This window comes from Rhamphochromis sp. 'chilingali' (assembly GCF_963969265.1).
Source record: "Rhamphochromis sp. 'chilingali' genome assembly, chromosome: 6".
NCBI classification, from domain to species: domain Eukaryota; kingdom Metazoa; phylum Chordata; class Actinopteri; order Cichliformes; family Cichlidae; genus Rhamphochromis; species Rhamphochromis sp. 'chilingali'.
This window is the reverse complement of record NC_137933.1, coordinates 41,848,206-41,860,705: the sequence shown is the minus strand read 5'-3', so window position 1 is coordinate 41,860,705 and position 12,500 is coordinate 41,848,206. Positions and strand designations below refer to the sequence as shown.

The window sequence follows — 12,500 nt, the reverse complement described above, 5'->3', positions numbered from 1 at the left end:
TGCTCTGCTCCTCTTTAGGAAGTCTCACCTAAATTATTATTTTATTTCATTTCTGCTTCTTTTGCTGATTTCTGTTTGGGCGTTTAATAATTTGCTTTTTATTATCAGTTAATTGTATTTATCCTTGTGTTGGTTTGATCATTTTCAAAGACCTATGATTAGTTTTTGCTGGATTTCTTCTTCTTTCAGGAATTTAAATGATGAGTTTTTATTATCTTTGGTGTTTTCTGCTTGTTTTTTTATCGCTGTTGCTGTTCTTTAGTATTTTATGAATTCATTTGGTTACAACTGTCAGCTGATTGGACGGTGGGGATGTCCACACAGGAAGTGATTCAGTCTGGTGAATCACTCCTCCCGCTGGAGGTCGCTTCAATAACTCGCTTCTAATATTTGGGAACAGTTCAAAAGTTTAACCCCGCCCACTTTGGGCCCACTGGCGTCAAAGTCGCTCCTGAAACCTCGTGACCACGGCACTTCCTTTAAACGCCGTTTCTTACCTCGCACCTCCGCCTACCTCTCCTCATCATCACGCCTCACTGTGATCAGGTGACTTATCTGTCACACACACACACACACGCACACACATGGACAGTGTGTGTGTGTGTGCGTGTGTGTGTTTCAATCACTCGCCCTGTTTGTTGTTCGCTGTGCGGATCAATACTGTGGTTTTAACACTAAACACAAAACACAATCAATCTTTCTGTTTTTAAACACACACACACACACACACACACACACACACACACACACACACACGCACGCACGCTGTTCCTGAAAGACAAGGTCGGGGCACAAACACGTAGCGCGAGCTCATCGGTGTGCAGGAAACCAAACCTCCTGCACTTTCAACCTCGTTTGTGAATCAGTGGAAATGTGAGTGGCAGCAGCTGCTGGTGGAAACGTCTCCTCTGTGTCGTCCACACAAACGTGGCATGAAGCCTGCAGCTGCTCTGCATGTGCAGCATGCAGAGCAGCTGCAGGCTGCAGGGAAAGTAAGTAACGTGTAATCGTCGCAGGTGGAAGGCACCTGATGAGACTCGGGTTAACTCTGAGCTGCCACAGAAATTCTCTTTTTAACTCCTCACTTTATTTAACGAGCTGTGGGAGAGGCAGGATGAGCGTCGGGCGCTCAGAGGGCGTCTGACCTTAACGACCCCCTGACCTGAGGTTACAGGTACGCTGTTTCACCTGAATGAAACTTTCTCATCTTCCACTTGAAGGAAATAAAAGCTGAAGTTTGTTAATCTTCTATTTTTTATCTGCAACCTTCGAAACGGGTTAAAGCTGATGAACCTGCTCGTCTCAGCTCGAGACCCCTCACCTTTCACCGTCTCAGCCCATGTACAAGTTTCTCCATCTGTATTATTGGATGTCAGTTACCCTGCATGTAACCATGACGACATGGACACCCCGTGACCCGGCGGCGTCTCCCCCCTTCAGCAGGAGCTCAGACTGTCACGAGGTTTTGATTAGACTTGGTTTACTTCTGTGATTTCCTCGTTATTCAGCCGGCCGATGCCCGCCTCGGACCGAACGCCGCCCGTCTCTACATCTGTGGAGGGATTTCCACGGTGTCGTGAAATGAAGGAGCAAAAAACCTGACAGCTGTGCAGCGTGAGGGATGAGACCGTGGAGGAACACGCGAGGAAAAAGAAAGAAGAGAGGGAAGTAAGCACGCAGAAAGCCCCGCCCACCTTGTTCCTCTCGAACAGCTCGGTCTGGATGGCCTTCAGGTCGCTGTCGAGCGCGGAGGCGGCCTGCCGGCGCTGCTTGGCTAATTGCTCCTCCAGGTCTTCAACCTGAGCTCGCAGTTTCTTGTTGTCCCTCTCCAGGCCCAGCTTCTCGGTCTCCAGGCGCTCTCTACGCCCCCACTCTGCGGCGTTCTCCACCTGCAGCCGCTCCATCTGTAGGAAACACACGACACGCCTCAGATGGAGACAGGATTGACTGTACGGCGGCCCAAACATCCAGCTGTCAGTCAAAGAGGCCACACCCCTAATAATGCCCACTTTAGCCTTAAAATAACATAAACAGCTGTTCTGAAGCTACACTGCTATAGGCTGCTGGGGGATTCCCATGATGCACTGGGTGCTTCACTCACTGTGTGTTTATCCATCTGCATGTAATCATTAGTGATTATTCATGTCTGTCTCGGGGGGCCGCCCCTCCCTGAGTGCTTCTGCACCCACAAACTCACAGACTGTTTTTAGCAGTCTGACATTTTTCATCTGATTCTGATTGAAATTGTTTATAAATGTTAGCGACGTCCGTTCACGTCTCCCACGGCTTTTCTCGGGGTCGTGATTCCCGCGCGCTGCTGTCAGGTCCCTCACCTCAGCTCGTAGTTCGGCCAGCTTCTTGTCCATGCTGGTTCGAGCTCCCAGTTCGTCCTCCAAGTCCTCGGAGATGCGTCCCAGCTCGTCCTGGTGCATCTCCTTCAGCAGGTTCAGCTGCAGGATGAAGACATTGAACATTTAATCTTTCAGTGACTCTCAGGCTTTCATCGTTCAGGCTGATGTTAGAAATAAATCCACGTCTAAGCCGCCTGACATTTAATGTTATCTGGACGTTTTTCGGGGGAGGCGGCTGTTTCTTTAAAGCAGACACTGTGAGACGCTTCCTGTGATGTTGGAGGATCTGAAACAACATGCGTGGAGATAAGCGTGACCCCCCCGTCATATCTCCTTATCTCTGCCTCTCGTCTCATCCGCCTCCTCCAACCTGCAGCGCGATCCCGCTTTCATCTGCATCTTCTAACACGCTTATCTACGAACTCCGTCACCTTCATCATCATCTACACATCTCTCACATCTTCTGCCCCCCCACCCCCACTTTGCTGCTTTTATCTAACTCATGTTCATCAGACCTGCCGTCTGCGGAGCGGTGCTGCCCCCTAGTGGTTCGAAAGACAGAGCTCGTCACACTCGGCTTTATGATTTGGACGCTGCTGAGCACAGCAGGCCTCCTGCAGCTGAAGACCTGCCGGGACATTTGAAGCGATCAGACTTCTTAGTAAAGTCATTTTAAGGTTTGAAAAGTTTATGACTCGTGATGACTGACGATCACTGCGCGATCAGCAGAGGCCACAGGTTTGAACACCAGAAATAAAAACATTCAAAGACCCAAAAATGTTCACACAAAAGCAAAACTGTGATCACTGAAATGTTTAAGAACTCCTGCTCTTCTTACATGTTCCTATTTATTTGTAACAGCTGCTGTTGTTGTTGTTATTTATGCTGAATTGAAGGTCAGCTGTGCACGTTAGCTGTGCACGTTAGCTGCGCCTGTCCTGTTGCATCAGTTGCTGTTTGACAGTAACTGATGTATAAAGAAGTAAAAACAGAAAATTCAAAGTGAACACGTCACAGACGCATGATGCTGTGCAGCTGCTGCACACCGAGTTTAATGAGCTGAAACAATCACGACCTGTGTTCATCGTCCTTTTGTCGTGAAATTCAAACGCCGTCCGCAGCTCTCACATTCAGCTCGTTTGCTGACTAAATGTTATGAACGCTAATTATTTGTGGACCGTCTGCGAGCGTCACGTGGACCAAACTGTGTGAAAATCTGAAGTGAGGAACATTTTCTATGAAATTCAAGCTGTAAGTCGAGCGCGTGTCTAACAGGAAGTCCCTGAGAATCACGCACTCCGGCTTCCTTCGTTGCACTTTTGATGTATTTGTCACGTTTGCTCCTTCTGCTTTCTTTCGGTTCGGCTGCTTTGCTCTGTCTTTGTCTTCTCGTTGTGCGACAGCAGGTCAGTGATCGATGAACCACGGAGCTCAGAGACACAAGCGCTCGTCTGTTAGCAGAAAAACAGTCAGAGCGCACGTTTAAAGAAGACGGACCGTCCCGCGAAGCAGCGTCCGCTGTGCTCAGGTGACCTGTGCTGTGCCTCACCTGTTTCAGAGCCTCCTGCTTGCTCTTGCTCAGCTCCTCGTACTTCAGTTTCCACTGACTGAGCTCAGCCTCGAGTCTCTCGATGCTCTTACTCAGAGCCAGCTTGTCTCTGCAGGGAAACAGACAGCACGAATGAATCACGCCACACTCCCCGCCACACCCACTCGTGCTAGAACAGAGTGATAAAATAACAGAAAATAAATGTAATGGCAGAAGACTTCCTGTTTCTGTACGATCTGTCGTGTGTTCGTGGTTTGTTTGCTTTCTTGTGCTTTCTCTGTGACCTTCACGTTCTTACAGTTTCAGAGTCGAGCCGACAGGTTTCTGTCTTTACAGATTTCTGATGGTGTGGAAACGATAACATAACTCGTAAAACGAGTTTCACATCTCTGGGTGCGATCGATAAAAAACATTACAGACAAGAAGGATTTCTATGGTGAAATGCTGATTTATGACTAGATTATGTTTCTCTGATGGTTCGACCTCGGGCTGTCCCTGCTGACAGAACCAGAAGTCGTGTTTTTCCCGCTTCTCTTACTCTCTCTCCTTCAGCAGGACTTTCTGGGACTCGTCCAGGCGAAGCTGCAGAGCGTTCAGTTTGCTCGAGTCCTCCTCCGCTGTGCCCGCGTCCTCCCACAGCTGTCGGCTGCGCTCCTGCCGGCGCGAGCCGGCTGGGTTGACGCCGCCGCGGCCATCCCAGGCCTCCTGAGCGTCGGCGCCCGGAGCTCGGGAGCGCAGCACTGAATCGAGCAGCTCCAGGTCCTGATGAAGAAGGAGACAAAGAGACCGGGAGGTCAGACGGTGACATGAAGGCTAAACCGCACACAGGTGGGAGAGACGGACGCACGCTGGCAGGTAAAGACAGAGGGAGGGACGATGTGACAGACATGCTGTGTTTTACTCAGAGAACAAAGACTTGAAACATGTGGAACAGTTTCTGCAACCTGCTGTAAACTTTGACTTTTAGCTCAAATGAGTTTTTCAGCCCTGAACATGTGGATGTTTCCTCATGAAGTTATGAAGGAAAACAACATGAAAAAAAGCACCAAATCTGGACCCACCCAACTGGAATTTCTGAGGTTGCTGCCAGCGAACTCTCACATCATTTTCACGCTGCGTGTTTTTAATGACCTTAACAGAAATAAAACTAAGCGTAGCGCTCGTCCTGCAGCACGCAGTAAATCTGTCCCCTGTGGCAGGCGGACAGCAAAGACCTCGTCCTTATTTCCTCCACAGAACAACCACTCGCCTCCCGCACGACCCAGAGTGCTCCCTCAAAAGTAAGGACATCCTGGCATCAAAGCTGAGACCATCGCAGGTGTTCGGAGATCAACTAAAGCAGCTGAGATTTACTGAAGTAAATGTGAGTGCAATCGATTGATCAATCGATATATCGATCACAGTGATAGACAGTTTAAACCGGGAGGTGCCGGCACTGAAGAGAGCAGGGAACCTGATTTATCAATGTCCTGCTGTCACATCCAATCACAGGTTATGATTTTACTTCAGCAGATAAAAACTTTCATGCTTTGTTTTATTGATCAAGCGTCCAAAGGAAGTTCAGTCTGAGGCGTCACGATATCGTCACAACATCAGGTTTTCACAACACGATTATCAGCATCACAAATATTCATGCGACCATAATAAGCTATAGAAGAAATTGAAAAAAGAAAACAGCCTTCACCTTATTTAGCTTATGCACGAGCTGCTGAGACAGCAACACGTGTACTGCAGTAAGAACAGCTGTCGCTGACATGTGCAGCTTCTGTAGATAACAGAGGGTCAAACTGCAGAATCAACCGTCAGAGCTCCACTCGCGCCTGTGGGAACGCTTCCCTCTGACTGAGCAGGTTTGTTGTAGCAAGTCGAGAAACAGGAAGTGAAAACTTTTAGCAGGTGTTACCTTCCTGCCCCGCCTCCCTCAGCGGGTAACCCGGGGCTACAGTCACGTAGTGGCCACAATGAAGTGGACACGGCAGCTATCAAAGAGGAGCTGCTCGACAAAAAGACAACATTTGGAGATTAGTGTTTTAGTGCTGGTAGCGGTAATCTCGTTAAAATCACGTTAACGCCATAACTGCATTAAAGGGGCAAATCTCCGTTAACAAGTTACCGCGGATCGCCCCGTGCGTGGGGCTGGACGGCGTTAACGCGTTAATGAGCTAACCAGCTAACGAGCTAACCGGGCTAACCGGGCTAACACGCTAACCGGGCTAACGCGTTGACGCCTGAAATCCTTTGATTTTCTCAAAAATCGACAGTGTGCCGTATGTATGAATTCTGGTTGTGTTTACTGACCTCGAACCGCGTTTATGTGCTGCACAGGCTCAGCAACAAATGTTTTAGTTGGACTTTGCTGAGCTACGAAGCTGCAGCGCTTGATGGATTGTTGGAGCATTACAGCTACCGAGGAGCCTGGCGGAGTGATACGTACTGTGCTTCAGCGTAATATCACCGTACTGTGTGTATAAGGGCCACAGATGCTTGTTTATGCTCAGCGTCTGTTAGTTTACATTTTGACTTCACAACTATGAGCTTTTCGTTATGCACAAAAACAACATTGTTTTATTTTATTTATGGAGCATTATTATTTAATGCTGATCATTTATTTCTGAGTACATCTGCGCTGTATGTACACAATAATGTGTAATTGTTTTGTGTAATTTTAACTTTGTTTGTTCGTATGTATTTGTCTTGAAATGTGCTGCCTCTTGGCCAGGACTCCCTTGAAAAAGAGGTCTTTGATCTCAACGGGACATTCCTGGTTAAATAAAGGTTAAATAAAATAAAAAAAATGTTAATAAAGGTGCCCGTGTGAGATCTGGTACAGTGTGACTAAGAACTCTCTTTTTGTTCTTAACTCTCTTTAAAAAAAATATCGAGATCTATATCGTATATCACCATCCAGCTAAAGAATATCCAGATATGAATTTTGGGTCGTATCGCCCAGCCCTACCACTGCTCTTCTGACTGAAAGCATAAAGATCACGACTCAGTCAAATGTCATTGTTTTCACTGCTCCAGTTTGGATCATTGTAGGATGACAGCAAGCCCTCCAGTGTGGACGCAGTAACACCAACAGGACTGCATCGTCCAGACTCACGCGTGAGGAAAAGCGACACAAGGTCACGGAGCACGCTCTGTCCCAACACGTGGAAAACAGAGCTGCCACGCTGCCATTACAGGCGACGGCCAACAGAGGGCCCCGCTGCGCCGCTGTGGGTGAGACAAAGCCTGACATGTGGAAGCACTCAAAGAGGAGAACAATGGAAGGAGACAGGAAATGAGGCTGAGCTGTGTGAGAGCAGCAGCGAGCCACCGTTCCAAGACCACCTCTGCTGCCTGTTGACAGACACATAATCACGGTTTACATGCAGCCCAAACATGTGTGCGGAGAAACACAGGGACCCACCGCCGCTGCAAACAGCAGACAAACCGCAGAAATCCGGCGTTTGATTGCAGCCTTCGGTTTGTTCACGTCAGCTCAGATTCAAGTTTAATGAACTCAAACCTGCACGGATGGATGCAACAACGCTCGGGAAGGCTGCGGCGCTTTAACGACGCTCTGATGATTGCTCGGAGGCCAAAGCGGCCAGAAACATCCCCGGCGTGTTTCACGCTGCAGGCCAGATCTGTCCCGCTCATCGTTTCGGGTTCTGTAACGCTGCAGTTCGTTCAGGTCTGCCGCTTTCCACGCACCGCCAGATTTCACAGTAGAAAGCTGGACGGCAGGGTGCAGGTGAAGCACCGCATCGACCTCCGCCTGCGCTGAAGCTCATGAGTAAAATTCCCTTCCTGTCCCTGGGTTTGATGACTCTCACACATAAAAACTAAAGACCTGACACCAGAACTTTCTACTGAAGCAGCCAATCAGATGTTAGTGCAGACTGAAGGTCGCCGCTGTCTCCAGTGGAAGTGGGCCCTTGCCCACGGCAGAGAGTTGCTGTCGAGAATAAAACGAGAAGCAGAATGATTTAAACGTGACCGCAGGGGAACGTCCCCCAGCTGCTGAGAGGATGTGTCGGGCCTATTTTAGTCACATGATTCATCACCTCTGATACTACAGGTGCAGGTCACGGATAAAACCGAGCAGCACTTTCAGAACTCAACCGAAAGCCAAAGAGACTTGTGGCACTGGATGAAGCCGTCTCTAAATCATACAGTGTGACGGCGCTCTCTCTCAATGATAACGGACATCCACCCATTTTTGACCCGAGAGAGGCTCACAGGCTGGTCCACACATCCAGCCTGTCGGGGATCCCGAGGTGATCCCAGGCCAGGAGGAGACGTACACCCAGGAGTCTCTGACTGATCCCGGTCTACCCTGCAGCCTCTGCCCAGCAGGAAGTGTCCACACCAGCCTCCAAAGAACGACGCCTTATATTCCCGAGGAGACTGGTTCACGTCAGCATGAAGCAGCACTTCCAGGTACCATCTTTAAAGCCAGTGTTGCACTTTCAGCATCCCTGAGGACCCGAGGGTCCGCTGAGGTCAGAGTGATGGAGACTTAACCGATCCCTCTGGTTTGGTGCCTGATGTGACGAGCAAGTACCAAAAGGAGCCAGGTGAGGTTGTTCTGGCATCTGATCAGGATTTCTGGAGGTTTTGCAGGTATTCCCAGCTGAGAGGAGTCCTCAGGGTAGAACTCACTGATGATATGTTTACTCTAACCTTCCCCTGGAAGCAGCTCGGGATCCCCCGGGACAGAAGGACAGACGGTGTGTCGAGGTTCCTGCGTCACCCTCCAGTCTGTATTCCATGTAAACACTACATTCGGGGGGCACCAGCACAGACAGACAGCTTCTGTTTCCTCTGCTCCTGGATTTCAGTGTAAGAACTCACAGCCAATGGATGCAAAACTCCCGCGAGTCCGCTCCAGTCGATTCCAGGCCGAGGAATCAACTGAAACAGGAAATCATGCTGAGAAATTCCCAAAGGGAATGTTTTGGGAAAGACGGGAATACACCCTGACCATCGAACGATCCCCGGGAGCCTGGAGAGAGCGCTTTCAGTGCCACAGAAGTAATTTTACAATAACGTGAACTACAGAACACAGTCATGGTGTTTTCATGGTGCAATAAACAGCGTTAGCTGCAGTCCTGCAGCGCAGCAGCTGTTGATGCTGTTGCACGTGTGGCTGACTCGTTTTTAGCCCAGTTTTTGTTGCGGTCGCGTTTTCATTCTTCTGTTTTTATTGGGCAGAATAAAGCCTGAGCGTTACATCGGCCTCCAGAAACAAAGCAGCTCCACAGAGTCAATGAAAGGCTGAATCATGTTTGTCCTCATGGGAGCGACGGCAGAGACGGCAGACAGCGTCCTCTGGAGACACGGCGTGATTCGTGTTCACGTGCACAGGCAGAGGGTAGCTGTACCTCCTAAATAGGACAGACACACACACACACACACACACACACCCCTCTGGTGCTATAACAGGGGTGTATTTTATCATGGTGGAGACAGCAGCCCGAGTGGCCTACATTCACGGATCACGTGTAGCAGCCGAGGATGCGAGCGCACCGATGTGAAGGAGGCGGGCGTTAAACCACCTTCACTCATTCATCTCTCCAACAGCTGAACGTTGGTCTCAGGTTTAACTTTCAGTCACCGTTTTACTAAACTCAGCTGAATCCTGTTCAGACCCACTCAGACTTCATTTCTTTTCTACGTACTTTTATTTGTTTACTTATTTTTCACGTTGCTACCTGCTGGGTCGGGACTCACTGATGTCCATGGATGAACCATCATCAGATCCTTCATGTGCACCAAGCACCAACCTTAAAATGCCCCCCCCGATCAGTCTAATGATTGCATCATTTGTTTCAGGTCGCATGAGCCCCGAGTTTGTCAGAGCTGCATCCTGCAGATGTTTCATTTAAATGCACAAAGGTAAAACCAAAGTTTGCAGAGGTTAAAGGTCAGGACCTCGTGTGGAAGAAATTCAATCTGAAACCAAAACCAGGAAGAAGAACGCCAGCTGAGAGCACGCTCACCTTCTGACCCGTCTTCTGCCTATCCAAGTCCATGTCCCTCACCGGTTCTGGTTCTGGAGATCCCGGCGGTCCCTCTGCCGCCCTGTCCAGCTTCACGTCGCCGTGGACCTGAGAGGAAGAGGAGGATGACGCCGGGGAGGAAGGGGGGATGGACGGCGAGGATGACGAGGAAGCGCCGCGGGGGTGCGCGGGTGAGGAGGAGGGGGATGTGGCGGACAGAGGCGGGGCCGCGTGGTCGCCGCGGAGGCGCAGCGTCTCCTGCCGTAGCGTCTCGTTCTCCGAGGCGAGCTCCTGCCGCTCGCGCCGGATGCCGGTCAGCTCCTTGGTGAGGGTGTCCAGCCGCTGCCTGAGCTGACGGACCTCGTCGCGCGCTCGGTTACGCTCCGCACGAACCTGGAAACAAAGACGACGACTGACTGAGCAGGCGGGTTGTCAAACCTCTTTATAGGACATCATCTAAAACACCTCAGCGTCTGTATCACATTATTATTAATAATATTATTTCTCCGTACAGGCTCACAGTGGATCGATATCACAGAAATGTTATTTCTGCTCATCTGTAGCTCCATAGCTGAGCCTTTCTTTCAGATACTGAAGCACATCCCCACCTAGAGCCCCACCCAGCCCGGTCTCCACCCTGCTCCGTGCCACTGAGCTACATTTCTCCCACCTTGCTCCACTTCTCCCTCCAGTTGGCGGTGCAGTCCGACCACCACCTCATGGTCTTCTCCATCTGGGCGGCCCTGGCCCGAGCCTCCTCCAGCTCCCTGAGCCTCAGCTCCTCCCTGCTCTCCCAGTCGGCTCCGGCTGCCTCGCCCATGGCCCCGAGGGAGCCGAGCCCGAGGCCCCCCAGGCCGGGCGACAGCAGCAGCGGGGGGCTGGAGCTGGGCGTTCCTCCCGTGGGGCTGGGGGTGTGGGTGAGGCTGTCCGGGGAGCGGACGCCCCGGTCGGATCCCAGACCCAAGCTACACAGCAGGCCGCCGCCGGCCTGCTTGCCGCCGTCGGACAGGTGGGGGCTGGGAGTGTGGTTCATGGTGGAGGCGACGGGGTGGACGAGGACGCCGAGAATCAGGAGAGCATCGTCCTCACCCTGGAGACAGAAACACAGAAAGAGAGCGCTATGAGAAAGAGACAAAACAAAAACATAATATAAACCTAAAAATACAAATTTAATAACAAAAGAAGTATTAAAAACCATAAAAATCGTTTGTTTTGTTTGTTTGTTTTATGTTTCCCCCCACTGTGATTAACTTGTATTGTTGTACATGTTGTATAAATAAGAAAACCCATAAAAATAAAGAAATAAAGAAAACAAACAAACAGACGGGGACGACGGCGGCCCGGACCACCGCCGTGATGGTCGTCCACTCACAGCCTTTCAAAGCTCCCAATCAAAGTCTCTGCTGGCTCTAGTTTTCCTGTGAGCCCGGCGCAGTAAAGGTGGAGCGAGGCGTTACTTGGACACCTGGTGGACTCTGATCGTTTCCTGCTGGCGTTCCAATAATCGCTCGGATTCGATGTGTGTCAGTATTTTTCTTGGAGGGTCTAAATGAAACACATTCATGCTGTAACGGCTGAACGTTATCTCGGCTGTCAGTGCCAGCTTGGGTTATGAAAAGCTGGCTGTGGTGAAGCTGGTCTCAGACGCCGGGCCAAGAAAAGCTCCGGTCCTTCCTGCCCCCTCGCTCAGCCCCCGCCTCCGCCGCCCTCCCCGCTCCAGAGGAAGTTTCCGAGGAGCTGTGGGACTGTGGGAACAAGTCTGAGCGAGGCAGCAGAGCAGGAGAGGAAATGAAGCAGGTTTAGCTTCAGCAGCTGGGGGCTCAGCGGAGGGTAAAACCACTAACACACCCTCTGCTTTTGCCTCTGTTGCCCCGTTTGCACAGGTAACATGTTGGACCTCCAAAGGTAAACTGACAGCTTTCAGGCAGTGCACGCCATCAGCCCAGGAAGTTAATCACGTGCACGAGTGTAGTTAATCACGTGCACGAGTGTAGTTAGTGTAAAAATAACCAGCTGGGCTGGAAACCTCATGGTGTCTGAACAGCCACATTAAAGACGGCAGCTCGCTCCGGCAGATTCAACATGACCACGACATCCTTCCCTTATTTGGCTCCACCCACTCTGACATCATGACTCAGGCTACAGGGTCACATGGTCTGTCTTGCGCTGTCAGCAGGGGGCAGTGTCACAAACATGTTTGTTGTTGTGCTTTGGTTGAACTCCTGAGAGGACAGGACGCTGAAAACTGCCGTGCCCTCCTCCTGCAGGTTAATGACGCCGCTCGTGCTCCTCTTCCTGTCCAAGTCAGCTTTTAAACCAATCAGCATTCTACGTGCGCGTGGTGACATCACTGTCGACCTGCACGCATTTGTTGCTTTCCCGAAACCGTGCACTGCGGGTAGCACAAACTCAAGATTTCCCAGTGAGACCATGAGGGTGTTCACACGCAGGAGGCGGAGTTTGCAGCATCTGACCAATCAGAAACACGGACGGGCTGCAGGTAGCACAGCATCGATCAAACGACTTGGGTGACGTTCCTCTTTGTGTTCACGCGATTTTCAGAAAACTTGACCTCTGACCTCGTCCTTCAGTAACAGACAAAGAAAAAGG

The 12,500-nt window shown here is 50.5% G+C and overlaps 1 protein-coding gene across 3 annotated transcripts in view; it reads right to left on the bottom strand.

The window, feature by feature from the left end:
- The window catches only part of ccdc102a (coiled-coil domain containing 102A), a 50,270-nt gene that overhangs the window by 11,724 nt on the left and 26,046 nt on the right, over positions 1–12,500 (bottom strand). For all 3 annotated transcript variants that reach the window (XM_080885234.1, XM_080885235.1, XM_080885236.1), the window contains 6 exons: positions 10,561–10,980; positions 9,891–10,283; positions 4,439–4,662; positions 3,901–4,009; positions 2,334–2,450; positions 1,695–1,904 (listed from right to left, as the gene is read on the bottom strand). In XM_080885234.1, coding sequence (XP_080741360.1) covers positions 1,695–1,904; positions 2,334–2,450; positions 3,901–4,009; positions 4,439–4,662; positions 9,891–10,283; positions 10,561–10,980 — 1,473 coding nt within the window. The remainder of the gene's footprint in view (positions 1–1,694; positions 1,905–2,333; positions 2,451–3,900; positions 4,010–4,438; positions 4,663–9,890; positions 10,284–10,560; positions 10,981–12,500) is intronic.